At 36.4% G+C, this 16873-nt stretch overlaps 1 protein-coding gene across 2 annotated transcripts in view; it reads right to left on the bottom strand.

Annotated features, from left to right (window-relative positions):
- Positions 1-2752: 2752 nt before the first annotated feature.
- plekha6 (pleckstrin homology domain containing, family A member 6) overlaps positions 2753-16873 on the bottom strand; it is a 91105-nt gene continuing 76984 nt past the window's right edge. For both annotated transcript variants that reach the window (XM_059329833.1, XM_059329835.1), the window contains 2 exons: positions 10422-10529; positions 2753-8783 (listed from right to left, as the gene is read on the bottom strand). In XM_059329833.1, coding sequence (XP_059185816.1) covers positions 10432-10529 — 98 coding nt within the window. In that variant the 3' untranslated portion in view covers positions 2753-8783; positions 10422-10431. The remainder of the gene's footprint in view (positions 8784-10421; positions 10530-16873) is intronic.

The raw sequence follows: 16873 nt of genomic DNA, 5'->3' as shown, positions 1-16873 counted from the left end.
ATTACAATACATATTATGTTACAAACATGGTGCCAGTGTATTTTACAGTGGAGTAACATATTTAAAAAAGTAAAAAAAATACTGTTTTGGCTGATATATACATTTATGGTGTTTCATTGTTACTGAAACTGAATTAACCCATTTATTATTTTATGGTCTTTTACTGTCATGGTTTAACAGTTTTACACCGTAAAATCTGCAGACATTTTTTTTTACAGTGTAGTAGTAGTTTGATTAATAGTAATACTGAGTGGAAAATGTCCAATTCTATCAACTCAGGCTGTATACAATTATAACTGCAATGTCTTTTCTCTTCAGAATAAAGTTCCTTATCAGTATCTAGTATTTATATTCTCAGGCATTTCAGTGCTGTAAAATTGTAGGTTGATAATAATTACTGATTGTGCAGACATTCTAAAGTACATTTGAAGTGTGATGCAATCACTTGACTCCAGTAATCACTTGAAGCAAAACAACTAACCACATTGGGACTGACTATATTTGCACTAAATTCAGTGAAATCATTTTATTCAGCAAATAAATCAAGATTAGATACTTTGTTTCCATTTTCACATGACAGATTAGAAGATATACAGTGCAGAGCATGCAGCAGCAGTGATAGTAGCTAGTTCATAGCACAAGCACAATCCTAAGCGTGTGGGATCATTTTTCCCTGTTTAACACCCACCTCCCTTAAAAAAATATATATATAAATTTAAAAAATGTATAAAATTATATCTTTGTGGGGAATTTTTACATTTTTTTTTTTTTAGAAAATGTGAGTATACTCTGAAGTTACAGAACACTCTGCCATGCATTGCACCTTGATTCCTTTTTTTTAATCATGTTTTTGTACATTGATGAAATTATTAGACGAGCGCCTGGCCTATTTATACATTACTCATATCCATGTACATTTTTACTGGAAAAGAAACTTACAAAATGTTTAGTGCGAGCACATAGACTGTATATAAATAATGGACAGTCACCATGACATCACCCATTGGTTTGTGGCTCACTGGAAGCCTCGAGTTCAGCGTTACACTCGTCGCCATCTTGTTTCCGATACGGGGAGCAGACGGGAGCGTGTCTATGTTCCCCTCTTTGTACGAGACTGGGGAACATAGGACCCTTTTTCCCGCTTTTCCCAAAAAGGGTCCTATGTTCCCCGGTCTGTTACTTTTTCCACCATTACTGCCAAATTCCATGGCAAATAGGCCTAACCCTAACCCTATTTAAAAAGCAAAAAAATGAACTGCAAAGTAACCAGAAAGTAGCTGCTGTACAAATTTAAGTTTTGGGCTGCTTGAGCTAAGGTGGGCCATGTGACGGTTGGCCTGCTGGCCATGCTGAGAGTCTACCATTAAGATTGATAGATTGCTACAGGGGAACATAGGACCCTTTTTGGGAAAAACCTGGAACATAGGACCTTTTTTCTAAAAAAAAAGGGGAACATAGGGATGATGCCGAGCAGACCATATCTGGACTGTGGAGGAGCGAGAGGGATCTGATCACTGACTACAGCCTCTCTACACCTCAACCTGACTGAGAGAAGCTGCTGCTAATTCATGTTAGCATTAACTGGGATGTTAGTTTTGGCTAGCAAAAAAAAAAAAAAAGTACATTACTTACCTAACTTGTCTGTTAGTCCAACCAAACGCTGAACAAGACATTTTTACTGAACAAAACGTTCAAATAAAAGTCATTAAGTGAAAATACAGTGAGGTCAAAGTTATGAGACCAAACCGCTAAATGTCCTCTTTTATATCTATATAATGTTATATATAACTTTATTGACATGATGTTCTGCTTCTCTCCTGATGACGGCTCGCCTTGTTAGCCACCTGTCAATCAAAGGTAGCCACGACCCAAATCATATGATTCTTTATCTTCTGTTTTCTTCTAAATGGGGCCATTATTAGAACTATTAACATCAAATCGTCTTAAAGAAGATTTTTTACTAGCGATTGAGACCATAGTGTTGTCCTAAAAAATTTCTGAGGTAATAAATCAAGTGAGAAGTTTTCAAATTTTGCATTGAAATGAATGGACAGATTTTTTTTGCAGCCAAACTTAGCGCCCCCTGCTGGAATTTTCGCTAGAATGCAGCTTAAGTCACTTCCTGGTTTGCCTCCCTTCTCAGACACGGAGGTTGCCGCCTGTGCAAGCATCCCTCGAGCTGAAGAGTGGTAAAATGTGAAAGGGTAATTCTTATGTTTTTACAACTTTGTTTTTTTTAAATTGAATTTGTAATACCAGTCATGATTGGTGATGACACTCTACTCACCAAATTAATAGCTGAGATCTGGGAACATGATAATATATCACGCAAAATGAGTCAGGCGATAGTCAATGCTAGTATTTAACTGTATATGTTAAATACATCTTGATTTTATTTCTGTATAATAGTGCTAATTATGATGTCTTCAGTTCATTTCCTCACTGAGCTTTGATGTGAAAGAATCCAGTCTGTTTTTTTGTTTCTGCACTTTATTCATTCAGACATACAGTTTGATATAACAAAGACTGTAGAATATCATCAAGGAGCCTATTGGTAATGAGCGGGCTGGACAGTTAACCTCAGTAGTCTTTTTGGCAGTGAACCTCATCATCAACAGGTGGATTAAAATTAGAGCAGTAAATATATCATTATTCCAGGCAGCGAGACATGTTTTATCATACAAAATACTGTGATGAATTCAGAAGCAACTAGAGAAACACGTTATTTGTATACATTCACTTTATTGCAAGGTTTTCTGAAAGCAAGCGTATTATTTGTCTATTTTTTTATTTTTTTGATCATTTGCATAGTTCAAGCAGTTTGTCTATTTTTTACCCAAAATAGCAATGGTTACATGTGATAGTAGGATATACTGTAACTGAAATCCAAAATATTATATACATTGACCAATGTATATAATGTATATATTCTTTATTTTCATCATCCACAAATGCTACATCTAGTATCAAATATTGAACACCACCTTTTTATGCTGTCAATTCTTAACACATCAGATTCCAATTAATCGAAAAATATCTATGTTCTGCTCCTTCAAACAATCCTCAAGAGCAATAAAATAAAAAAGTATTTTTTTTTGTGAAAAATGCAAAATGTAATTGAGTGTAAAAGTTCAACCTGTCAACTTGTCATTAAATATTCGTGCATCTAAAAAAATATGAACTGCCTCTTTTGAATGTATTCCCTTTCTAAAAACGAACAAACAAAAAAATCTAAACAAGAAAAAATAGAAGTTTTCTCTTAAATCCTTGTTTTGTTTTTGCGTTGTGACAGCTGTTAACTGCTTTCAGCATAAAATTCTATTTTCTTAATTTGCTGTTGCAAATGACTCTATGTGGATGTGTGTTTGTGTGTGTACTGTGGGTGTGTCAGTGTTTAAATCTGGAGGAAGTTGCAATGAAGAGGTATGGACGTTTTCAAAAGCATTTTGGACCTTTTTGAGTTACAGATACTAATAAAATCCAGTCACACTGTTGTTGTATTTACATCTTACCTCTGAACCACATAACAGTGTTCAACCAGTGTCTTCAAATACAAGTGAAATGGAATAAAAGTAAAACAGACTTTTTAAATTATATATAAGGTACTATAAACTAAAAAGAAATTGACACCAACAAATCAATGCTACTATGGAAATAGTAACACTTTACAATAACCATCATTTATAAATGGTAAACAGATTTATAACATTTATAAACCATATATAGGCCATTTAGAATGGTAAATACATAATTTATTGATGTTTAACTAACTACATAATTTATAAATGACAAATAGATGGTTTATTAATGTAAGTTTATAGTTACTTTAACATTAACAAACAATTAAATTATAATTAATAGTTTTAGTTGCAGTCATTTTAACATTTTTAACACAATAATAGGTATGTTAATAATTTTGAAATCATTCACATACCTTTAAGAAATTGGTTGAAAACATTTAAAGACTAAATATGTATAGCACTTTGTAAATGGTTAATAACTGGTTTATAAACCATCTATAAACATCACTTAGTTGGTTATTGTAAAGTGTTACCAAATGATTTCATCTCATAATAATAATAAGTTGAGTTTTAATATTGGCAACACGCACTGGTACCATCAATCACAGCATGTCCTCCAGATTGAAACTCCTCATTAATATGTCCATTCATCACAACATATAAAACATAGAAAGGTTTTAGACTTATGGCACTGCATGATTGGATGAAATGTATTTGGGATATGTTAGATGACAGTGTTCTCCAGTATATAACTCCTCTCAATGACTGCATCATAAGCTGACTCATCTTCACACAGACAAGAGTTACTCTTCTAAGGTCACTTCTATTTTCACTTTCCACATACACTGTACCATTTCTATTCAACATACTTAACCTATATATCTGCAGACAATCACTGGGGAATTTCACTATGACACTATGACAAACTCCACTGAAATTGGTGCTAAATGCAAAGGCATTTACTAAAAGTGGTGCACACAGTGGGCGAAGTTAAGAAATATGAGGTTTGTATAGAGCAGTGTACTGTGGAGGTCAGAGTGGTGGATGGCTGGATAAATCTTCAAAACAAGACTCCCTGGTATTCATCCCATTTCCTACCAGTCATCTGTGCTAACCATTTGTAGAACATGATAATGTAATAAATTCTCGATAATGTAATAACCCCGATAATGTAATAAAAATCTGCACTTGAGTCCATTGAAAATGTAATAAAACTTGAATGTAATAACTTCCCGATAATGAAATAAAGTGCATTTCCCAATAATGTAATAGACTTTTTACCAATAATGTAATAAAGTATCACATTAATGGGAGGTTATTACATTATCAGGTTAGCCTTCATTTCACAAGTCCTGATAATTTATAATTCCCCAATATTGTAATAATTTAACAGCAGACCACCCATTACTTGGGACCAAGTGGTGATACTGTGTATCAACTCTAGCTCAAGAGCTCTAGCGCCACCAACAGGTCAAAGTTGAATGTTTATTCACTTTTGACCCGTTCATCCGTTTTTCACAAACAAGGTATCCATGACACACGAATGCATTCAACAGCTTCTTGAAATCTAAAGGTGCTTGGTGTTATACTTTATTACATTATTGGTAAAAAGTGTATTACATTATTGGGAAATGCACTTTATTACATTATCGGGAAGTTATTACATTATCAGGTTCTACACCATTTCCTTTTCTAACCACCAGATGGCTGCCATCTTTCTCTGACGGTAAGAGAGGTTAGAAAAAGTCTTGCAACACTTAGTTTCAAAGCTGACATGAACACATGCTGAAGGAATACTGAATTGGAGAAATATTCTATGAGGAAAAAGCTTCTGTACTTGTCTCTTCTTTTAGTCTTTGCTGTTGCCTCAGACAGATGTTTCTTTACATCTAAGACAGGGGATTGTGTCATTGCCAGCTGTTTCTCTGAACGATTTATTGTGAAAGTTGAAGTAAAGTATATGGTGGTGCTCTTTATTATAATGCTTGAGCCACACGCAGTATCCCAAAGTCAAGGAAGGATGCTCAAACAGCTGAATTTGAAGGCTGCTACGTCATCGACATCAACCGAAGGACTGTCCCAATGTCCTGGATCCTCCAGAGGACAGAGTCCTTCTTCTGCCCAAATTCCAAGGATGCATGAGTGTGTCCTCCGTGCGCCCCGAGTACCCATAAAGCATTGCGGTCACCAGCCTACCTGGAGATTTAAAAATGGCGAGCGTAGGAACAGCAACGCCGGCGGCACAATATGAATTTAAATATATGCATAAACAACATTAAGTTAATTAATGCCGCCTCAGTCGCTAAAGTTATTGTTAATAATTTATATGCGTCAGATGATGATTTACTATGTGCAAAGTATATATAGCTATGCCATTCAGAAAGTTATACATTTCTTTATTGTGTTAACAGGGACCAAGAGTCCGCTATTATCCGTTATTGTTATTTATAAATAACTGTTTTTGTACTGTACTGTAAAATAAAATAAAAAATCACAGAACACATCTCCATGGTGAGTTATACTCTCTCTGCTGCTTTATGAAAGTAGCGGCCAAATTCAGCTAGGATTCGTGAAATATTCATGTTTAATCCACTTTGTGGCTTTTACTTGTTAAATCGTGGAGATTCAACCTTAAAGCATCTTCTTCCATTTTCACAAATATGTGTCAGAGTGCTGATGCCAAAGACACATCATGTTGTGAAGTGGTTTAGAAAATGCGGCGCTGAATTTAAGCAGGACGTCCAGTTACGCAGTGACGCACACCTGCACACTCGGAAGGCTGTTCCATTAGTGGTTATACCAGTGAAAGGAAGGACTCTGGCCTCTGGAGGACCCGACTCTGAAGGAAGGATCCTACCAAGGAAGGATCCTTGACTTTGGGATACAGCCACAGCATCGACTGAAAACATGTCACTTCCTGTCTGACACTTCAGACCAAACAAAACCATACAGACAGCGAGTCCAAGCCACAGGGAATGTCTCTGCCTTAGTGTCTAACAACACTCCACCATGCAGATGAGACAACAGATCCAGAACTTAACTAAAGTCAGTTAAGGACTTCATCTTCACAGTCTGACTGGCTTCCACACCAGATAGTTAATGCACACAGTACAGAGCAAGGTCATTATTTCCAATGAAGAGCAGCTGAGTGAGTTCTAGCTGTGCACATGGCTTTGATTTTTCTCCATTTTTTGTGGTAAAAGTTCAACAAAATTGAATTTTTGACCACCAAATATGAAACTTGACTTTGATTTTGATGTGTTGCCTCAAGCAGCTTTGTAAGATGGCTTGTTACGCCCGCACATGTAATAATGCCCACAAACGTAATAAAAATCTGCAATAATCCCGCAAACGTAATACATTTTCCACAAACATAATAGCCGCTGCCTACTACAAACGTAACATGCGATTTTCCACAAATGTAATAACTATTAATAATAATAACTATTACGTTTTCAGGGACTTATTTGTGGGGAAGTAAAAATCGTCAACTTTAAATATTGTAATAAGTCCCAACAAATGTACTTGAATGATTGAGTTTCAAACTTTTGGGATGCCATATATTTGCATATTTCTTGAATCTGGATTTTAATGAGGAAAAAGGATATTAACAAGATAATTTTACTTTTTGGGTGTGAAAGCTATACGAGTCACATTAGCCTATTATTCAAATAAAGGTATTTTATAAAGGCTACACCTTAAAACATGTCTAGAAGGAGTCTATAATAATTGAATTGCAGCTGGATTTTGCACCCACGGTCAGTATTAGTAGTGTGTGTATAAACAAACAACAACAACCACAACAACCATTATTCTTGTTATTACATTTGTGGAAACTTATTACAACATTGAAAGTTGAAGATTTAACACTGTAACACTGAACAATAACCCTCATTTATAAATGGTAAACAGATACTTTATTATGTTTAATCATCATTTATAAACCGTATATAGGCCATTTAGAATGGTAAATAGATAATTTATTAATGTTTAACTTACTAAATAATTTATAAATGGCAAATAGATGGTATATTAATGTAAGTTGATAGTTACTTTACCATTAACAAACAATTAAATTATTATTATTTTCACTCCCCCACAAACGTAAAAGTTATTACATTTGTGGGAAATCTCGTGTTACGTTTGTAGTAGGCAGCGGCTATTACGTTTGTGGAAAATGTATTACGTTTGTGGGATTATTGCATTAAAAGCTGCAAATTTTTATTACGTTTGCGGAAAATGTATTGGGTTTGCATTAGAAGCTGCAGCTTTTTATTAGGTTTATGGTTTATTACGTTTTTGGGCATTATTACATTTGTGGGCGTTAGATTGGTTAATGGTTTATGTAATGCTCTTCCTCTTCAGGTCTGTCTCGCAAAACAAACTCTGAGCTCCTGTGTGTTTGGTGGAAAAGATGGGTGATACATAATCCATGTGACATTATGTTTGACCCTATGAGATGTTTGTATGTAATATATGGTTTTGTATTACTGTAACGGACAAGGCTACTAGGACGGGAGTAGTGTTGGGGTGGAGGTCTTGGAGAAACAGGCATCACAGTGAGTTCCAAAGGAGAGTCCTCAGCTTTTTATAAAGGATGAGAGGCTTCGCTCTTATTTCAATCAGTGTGAGAATATGTCAGTGTGGGTAAATGCCCTCAGTCTGTCACCACGAGCCATGGCGGCCCAGAACCATGATCAAATCCTTTCTATAGCTTTTCTTTTGTCTACTAGTCACCCTCAGAGACGTTCATGCGGCCTCATCCTAAACCTAGATTCATCTCTGCAGCTCTTTTCCTCGCTCCTCTTCAGTGTGGCCCCTTCATGTGCAGTGTTCCCTTGTAGACTGATCAACACTGAGCCTCAGCTCACTGTCATTTTCTCATTATGACTGTTAAATATCTTATTATCAATGTAGTACATCAGTCTCTACTTTGTAGAATATGTCCTGAGCAAAATTATATAGAAATATTTCACACCTTTAAGCTGGTTAGAGATCTGGAGCCTTTCTTTGTGTCGTGGAGCACACACGCTGGAATTTCGGGATGGGGGTTAGGGGAGCTAATAAGTCTTCATAGCTTCCATGGGGGTTTTAAATTCACTGTTGTGTCCTTTAACAGCTTTCCGTGCTTTCGTTGTAGTTCGGTTTAGGTGCTTAAAAAAATATAAAAGTCATTTGTCTGGGGCGATCTTCATTGATCAGTTTGTCCAGTGAATCCTCAGAAAGATGCTCCATCAAACTTGACAGCAGCCAGGGCTTGAGCTGCAGAGGAAAATAAGCAAAGAAAGACAGAGAAGAGAGATACATCATCCTGATTATAAGCATGTTGGGATGCTTTGTTAAACGTAAATAATAACAGAATGCATCAAATAGAGTTCATATTAACACAAATATAAATGTTCATCAGATTGGACACATTATTATTCCTATTATTTTTATGCTTAAATGAGTATATATATCCAAAGCAGGCAGTGGTAAGTGCAATTACTGCTTGGTTTTGAGTTGGATTTTGTGGTTTTTAAATCATTATCATATCATATATCATTTCTCTGAAATAAAGAAAAATTGAAATCTAAAACTTTGTCACAAGATAAAACAGACATCAAGGAGTTCATCATTAGTTATAACTCAGTTTTGACCAAAAGTGTAGTTACTGCAGTTAGACTTTGTAGGGCAGTATAACATTCAGTTTTATTTATGTTCAAGACAACGTCACAGCTTGTTTGGAATCAGGGTTGTATAACTGCTGTGGTATAGCAGAAAGACAGAGAAGAGAGATACAAAAATCATTTTAGATTGCCTGTGTCGTTGGGGACTGATTCATGTTTGCCATCATGGGAAATAAATGGGATTCTAACTTTGTAAACCATTTTAGGATTTTCTTTTTTGTCATCACTGCTGCAGGGAACATTTCATACAGGAAGGGCAGATCGGAGACTGTGTAATGCAACACAATCTATCTATAGCAGATGGTAGCTGCTTGAGATTTTAAAAAATCCTCAACAGAGGTTCCAGATTAGTTCTCTTGACTTTCCTTTGTGCTTTTTTGGAAAAAACATGTTGGACCTTGTGTTGACAATTTTGAGACTGTACCTTGAAGCTGAGTAAAGGAGGTTAAAATAGACTCAGACTGAAGTTTTATGCATAAAGCAAATACAAAAGTGAAAAAAACCCTCATTGGTGCTTTTCTCTTGAAATTTGTGTGGTGGAAATTACTACCGCTCTTGAGTGAGAAGATGAATCAAAGATCAAGTCGAAGTTCCTTTTAGTTTTCTTTATTACCAGACATCAGAATACACAGCGGAGGAGAACTTTGTCAGTTTTTTTCTGCTGAAAAAAGGTTTCTCCAAGTCCAATGAAGCCCTCAGTTCTCTCTGCTTTTTCTGTTTGTTTTAGATCATTTAAACAATTCAATTGTAACATCCCACACCCCACGTATAGGGCACGTTTTTCCATGAACGTGCACGCTGCTAAGTCTATTTTTTAACCTTAAAAGGATACAACCTATATTGTTTATATTCTTCTTCCACAGCCTCTAATGTCTGACAAATTTCAGATCCTACAGTAGGTTATTTCTAGATTAATGTGGCTGTTACATGTTAAAGAGGTTAGACTGAGGCCTTTTAGTAAAGCAGAAGACTTACATTAAAAGTAACATAAAATATACCACTTGTAACATAAAATATACTCCATTTGTCTGACAATGAAATCTATAGATCATTTATTTATGGTACAAGTTTGAGGGTGATAGGGAGTACTTGCACCCAAAACTGGGTCGTCATCTTAAATGTAACATGAATCCCAGGAGATCAGATCAGGAGAATCGTGTGCAAAAGCAGTCTGAGAGAGCGGGACAAGCAGTGGGTCTAAACAGGACGGGGGGAGGGGACTGGTACTCACCTTGTATGACTCACGCCTTCATGATGTGGGTGGAGTTGGGAAAGTCAGCAGAGGAAGGGGGTGGGGCCAGGCAGGTCGGGGAGGTGGGGGGACTGGGGGCGCTCTGTGCTGGAATGGGCGGTGGGAGGAGTGAACATGGAGAAATGGAAAGACAATTAAGGTGTGAAGCAATCAAAGAGAACTACATTGAGGAAGGAGGTGAGGACAAGGGACACTGTGCATTCACATAAAGCTACATCAATTGTTGATTTTATTCATTCTTCTGTATAACGTGTTAACCCTCGAGGCACCTTAGGGACCAAACGTGTTCATTCAGCTGATTTTATGTTTTTGATTCTCAATATATCAGTCAGTGTAAAGGCTTATTGTATGAAACTTGGCCAGGGTTTTTTTTTTATTATAATTTAATAAATGCCCAAATTCCTATTTTGCAAGGTGTATAGAATAGGAGATACACATAACACTCACACTTTGACCCTTAAGGTCCGTTTTGGTCCCATTGACTCCCATTATAAACACATATTTTTGATACACTGTAATCCTGACATAATATCATGCTTTTTTCCATGAATACCTAATAAATCTAAGCCTCTCCCTTCAAATTAACTGGAAAATAGGTTTTAGGTCTGATGACCCCCCTGAAACCACCAGGGGCAGCAGAGCTAGATCACATACAGTTTCAATGGAGGCCTGGTTCTCTTACCTTGCAAAATGCATGACAATGAAAAAGCTGAACACCATAAAAATGTTCTTGGTGTGTTGGGATTGATATAAAAGGAGTTATCAATTATTAACTTAGTCAAGACTGTAATAACATTACCCAAATTATTCCACTTTATTTCACCTTATTTTTGGAAATATTGCATATTTTGCGCTTTTGCCCTCAAGAAAATCAGGGGTTGTTATGACAAAAAGGGCATTAAAACATAAAATAAGAAAAAATAAATAAAAACTTTTTATATCTATTGTTAGATCGGAAGCTGCTAAAAGGTTTGATGCGGTGAAAGTGAAAACAAATATTTATATATCACATTTTTATGACACTTGTATGAGAGGGACCGCTTCGGGACCTTAAGGTGTAAAGTGTAAGGTGATTTTAAAGAGGCCTCGAGGGTTAACATCACTATGTACAAGTAGAGCTAGCAGCTCTGGGAGGAAAATAAGGTTTTGAGCAAAATGCTAACATGCACACAATGACAACGTTTACATCGACGTTTCTCACTTCATGCTTACCACATTTACCATCCAGTTCATTGTGACAGCATGCAACATCTGCTCATTAACACCTAACTCAGTGTTTAGCTTAGGCTGGTGGAAAGTGTGAATAGTTTTACAGGTATTTGTCTCAACATTTACATTTAGACCTGATAAAGCTATTCAAATGTATCCTCTGGGAACCATGCATGACGATATTCACTGGATAAGACTTGGTCGGTGATACATGTAGTTACTGTTGGTGTGACAAACCTCTGGCTCTCTGCCTTACCAGTGCTATGGTCTTGAAATGAAGACTTTGAGGGGGTAGTTTTGTTTTTTGCTGAGTCCGCAACACTTTCTATGGTCACCCTGGTCACACATGTCTGCCTCTCCTTATCTTTTCCTGAATACAATTTATTATAAATTACACGGTAGTACAGTTCTACAAACCATAAAGTTAGAGCAAAACAAGGTAAAAACAAAACAAAACAGAATTACAAGAAACAAACTGAGTGTAAATACAGTTGTTAAGCTGAATATGGGCTCATGCAATAATGCCTGATGACATCATGACTTCAAAATGTATGCAATGAAAGAGCGAGTATCTACAATCCTGATTATAAGCATGTTGGGATGCTTTGTTAAACGTAAATAATAGCAGAATGCATCAAATAGAGTTCATATTAACACAAAAATAAATATTCATCAGATTGGACACATTATCATTAGCAAACTATTCTGCCCTATAAAGTCTAACTGCAGTAGCTACACAAAAGGTAAAACTGAGAAAAACTGCTTTAAAGTTTTTTAATGTTTTTTAACTGGCAAGCTAAATTGGTTATTTGTGATATGACACTTATTTCTAAATGTATTGATGATGTCATTTTTATGCTCAAAAATCATGATGATTTATTTGACCTTTGACCACAAAAATGTAGTTACTGCATTGCTGTAAAAGGTTCTAATAGTAATGCACAAACAGAGTGCAGTAACTACAATGTTGCTGTCTTCTTTCAGCTTTTATATTTTGTTTTCAGTGAATAAACATTTTCAAATTGTTTTTGTTATCAGTGTATTTAAAAGTGTTTAACAACTCTATTCAAAGATTTGTGTATTTTAGACTATTATTATAAACAAATGTATACATTTTAGTCTTAACATAATTTATCTCACTTTTTTACTTCATCATTATCTAGATATTAATTTCCCTTTCAAATAAACTTTCTTTTATTTTTATGTTTAAATTAGTAAATATATCCAAAGCAGGCCGTGGTAAGTGCAATTACTGCTTGGTTTTGAGTTGGATTTAGTGGTTTATATATAATTATTTATCTGAAAAAAAGCAAAACTTAAATCTAAAACTTAGTCTCAAGATAAAACAGACATCAAGGCGTTCAATTTCAGTTATAACTCAATTTTGACCAAAAGTGTAGTTACTGCAGTTAGACTTTGTAGGGCAGTGTAGCATTCAGTTTTATTTATGTTCAAGACAACGTCACAGCTTGTTTAGAATCAGGGTTGTGTAACTGCTGTGGTATAGCTGCATTATCATATGAGTGTATTAATGCATTCAATAGGAATGGTATCATAGTGTGTATAAATGTACAGCTTTGTCTTTGTTTTGTTTTTACAACTTTGCTCTTTTTCCACAGTGTTGACCATCATTGTATTTGCTATAATAAGATCTTATCAACTTTGCAGCTGACGACAAACCAGTTTGGAGGTCAAACTGAAAAGGAGTGCACCTGAAATCAGTGTTCTGATCAAACAAATACCTGCTCTGGACTGATTTTAAGGCCTGTGACCTGAAACATACCAGTGATCCTACAGACCAGTGGTTCTCAAATGGGGGTATGCGTACCCCCTGGGGGTACGTGAGAGTAGCATCCAAGTAGCATGCATGCAAAAATCCTTTAAAAGTAATTATTTAGTAAATATTTTAGGAAAATATAAGCATAAGTTTAACATGAATTTTATATTCAGTAGGCTATTCAATTTCCTGGTCCTAAAAACCCAGAGTGTCCCCCATACCAGGATGGTTGGACCCAACCTGTCATTTGCCACCTGGCATCACCTGTCAATCACTTGACAACTCAAAGATGGAGTCGTGGTTGAAGCGTAGCAGTTATAGTTTTAAATGCTTAAATGCTCACTGTTTTTACTACATTAGTTTGAATCACTACATTTTAGTGATGAGAAATATTTGCAATACATTTAGTCATGGATTATTAACATTTAAAATGTTTGAATTTTGTATGTGTTGATCAGTTCCAAAGTTTAATAAATCAGACACTGATGGCACAGTGCTCTGTTTTTAACTCTCTTTTTTTTTTCAACCAAAATGCTTTGCCCTGGTTAGAGGGTACTTGGCTGAAAAAATATTTCACAGGAGGTACATCACTGAAAAAAAGTTGAGAACCACTGCTATAGATCATACCAGTGGGAAAAGTTTCCACACTTACACACATATTTAACTTTTTTGCCTTCCTAGACATTGCTGAGGTGTTCTGAAGGATTCCAAGTTTGTACAGTAAAATGTAAATTCATATGCTCCAACGAGGTTACTGGCCAATACCACAAAAAATACATTTAGAAGCCTTTTTTTAAATGAGTAAATCAATTAAAATGTCATACCTTAAAACTATACATTTTCTGAAAATATAAAAAAGTTTATGAAAATTGGACATTAAAAGGTTTTGCTTTTAAAAATATCCAAACTGATTCCATTCAGTTTGCTTGACTTTGGCAAATATTGGGAATTCAAACAACACATGAAGACCAGCATTATGTTTTAGATGTGGGTTGGGTGAATCATGGAGGATCGTGGCTTGTCATGGGCTGTGTGCGAATGGGAGAGGGCGGAAATGCAGAAACTTCCAATGTTACCAGCTAATTAAATGGCCGTTTTGGTTGTTATCAGTAGTTTCCAGGGCTTGAAGCAGAAAAAAATCCTGTGCCTGAATTTTTTTTTATGCATGGGGGGGGGGGTCTTAGACGGTCGGATACATGGACGACAAGAGTCGGATTGTTGAAGTGGAACAGCATACGATCATTTATGACATTTAATATATTATTTCTATAAGGATAGATGGTCAGATCAACAGATCTTCCACGTCGGAGAAGCAAAGTAAGTTGTTTGTTGTTGTTGTTGTTGTTGTTGTTTACCTTATACGCAGTTTATCACGGGATCTCGTACATTCAGGATTATCGCGTGTTCTCCTTACCTCGGGTGTATACGGCTGGCTCGCTACGCTGCCGTTCCGCGCACGGTGGGAACTGACGCCGGGCAGAGGACGGAGCAAACCTGCGGCGGAGCCGTTCCGCGCCCGGTGGAAATCCCCAGTAAGGTTGACGTGTGGGAGAGCGCACATGTAGAGCGGACCGTATAGCCGTGTTTCGACTACCACCGGGAAAGTCTCATGCCACACCCTCTCAAATGTCCGCTTACTCTGCGTGTCTCCACAACAAGTTAGCCCCCACAGCGATTTAGAGACTCTGGAGGTGACATTTGGTTTTCGCCATCGTTAACTGTGCACAGCATGATCATAAACAAAGAGGCATGGCTTATTATTATGCAAAGTGTCTCCGCTGATCATAAACATAGTGATCGTGAATTAACGGTACGCGCTAACTGCGCACAGAGTGTCTGGTGCTTGTTGTAAACAAACAGATCACTAAGTGAACACCTCCTGTAGCAGCAGCACATACACACTGTACTGCTACAGAGCTAACTGCTGCTAACGGCGGCTCTTCTTAACGAGCCGGTCGCTGGATTTGTCTCCAGTCACTTTCTTGAGAAATAGTAATGACTTGGGTCTAAAGCACGCTCGCCGATGAGCCGCCTTCTTCTTCTCCGGCAGGCTATACGCTATCCATCGTAATGCTGCCCTCCCCGGTCATATCCAGATCTAACTAAGGGTTTTTGGTGGGGTTTTTTTTTTTTTTTTTTAAACATGATTAAAAAAAAAAAAAAACCCGAGCCGGATTTCCGGCACCGTGCCGGAGGTCTTCAAGCCCTGAGTTTCATTTGTTACAGTGCAGCTCTGAAGTCCCTCCAACTGTCTGTGGGGACTAAACTGCACTGCAAAAAAGGTGTGTCTAAAAACAAGATAAAAATACTAAATCTGAGGGAAATGATCTTGCTGCATGGACAGATAATTTAAGATATCTTGTCAAGTGAAATTATGATTGTTAAATCAAGAAATAAGCATGTTGAACGCTTAAAATAAGAAATGAACTCTTAAAACAAGATACATTATCTAACACTTCTAAATCTAAAGGTTTTTTTATCTTGGCAAGAAACAAATAATTGTCAGGTCACTCTGCTCGGGCGAGTTCATCGCTGCTTGCGGCTTTAATTTATCTTGTTTTAAGAAAAACACTCCATTCCTTCAAACTACCATGCTCTAGTTTCAGAGTAGTTAAAACAAAGCCAAAGATCATATTGCCACTCAGTGTGACAATTAAATGCCCTTGCATAATCTCAAAAATGTGAACTTCAGGATTCAATCTCACAACATTTATTTATTTGGGCCTGCTTGCAAAACATATCAGATTTAAACTCTGTTCAAACATAATTTCAGCTAGCTTACATACATGGAGGAAAAGACGCAATGTGTGAATGAAATGAAAAAAGGTAAACAAAATGCCACACATGGAGGTATTTGAGCTATGTAAAAACATTATTGAAAAGACTTTTAACCCTTTATCGGGCGAAGAACTATATTTGGTAACTTCAGTAGATATCAAAATGGGGTCCCCATGTCTCTCTGTGAGGTCGTAGAACCATATGGATTTGTAATATTTTGAGAAAGAAGTTGCTAATTTACTAGATTGAAGTAGCAAAACTACAAGAAAAAAAGTTGCAGATTTACGAGAAAAAAGTGAAAAAAACAACAACTTTTCTTCTTGCAGATTCACCACTTTAAAACTCATAAATCTGCACATTTTTTCTCTCCTAGATTTGCCACTTTAAATCTCATAAATCTTCACATTTTTTTCTTGTAGATTTGCCACTTTAATGTCGTAAACTTTTTTCTCAAAATATGACCCCCCTCCCCCGGGTCTGCATGTTTTTTTTTACATTCTGGCTGTATGTAATATCCTCCAATATTCTCTAGAGTATTTCAATGAGTGCCCTATTAAGGGTTAAGGACTTCACTAATTCTATGACTTATCCAGGCCTGAAAAATGAGATTGTCAGACTTTCCCTGACTGTGGGAACCCTGGTATTGGCTCCTGATAACAACAGCCAT

Source organism: Centropristis striata, chromosome 3 (assembly GCF_030273125.1).
Source record: "Centropristis striata isolate RG_2023a ecotype Rhode Island chromosome 3, C.striata_1.0, whole genome shotgun sequence".
Taxonomy (NCBI): domain Eukaryota; kingdom Metazoa; phylum Chordata; class Actinopteri; order Perciformes; family Serranidae; genus Centropristis; species Centropristis striata.
The sequence above is the reverse complement of the archived record's forward strand: the minus strand, read 5'-3'. Positions and strand labels throughout refer to the sequence as shown.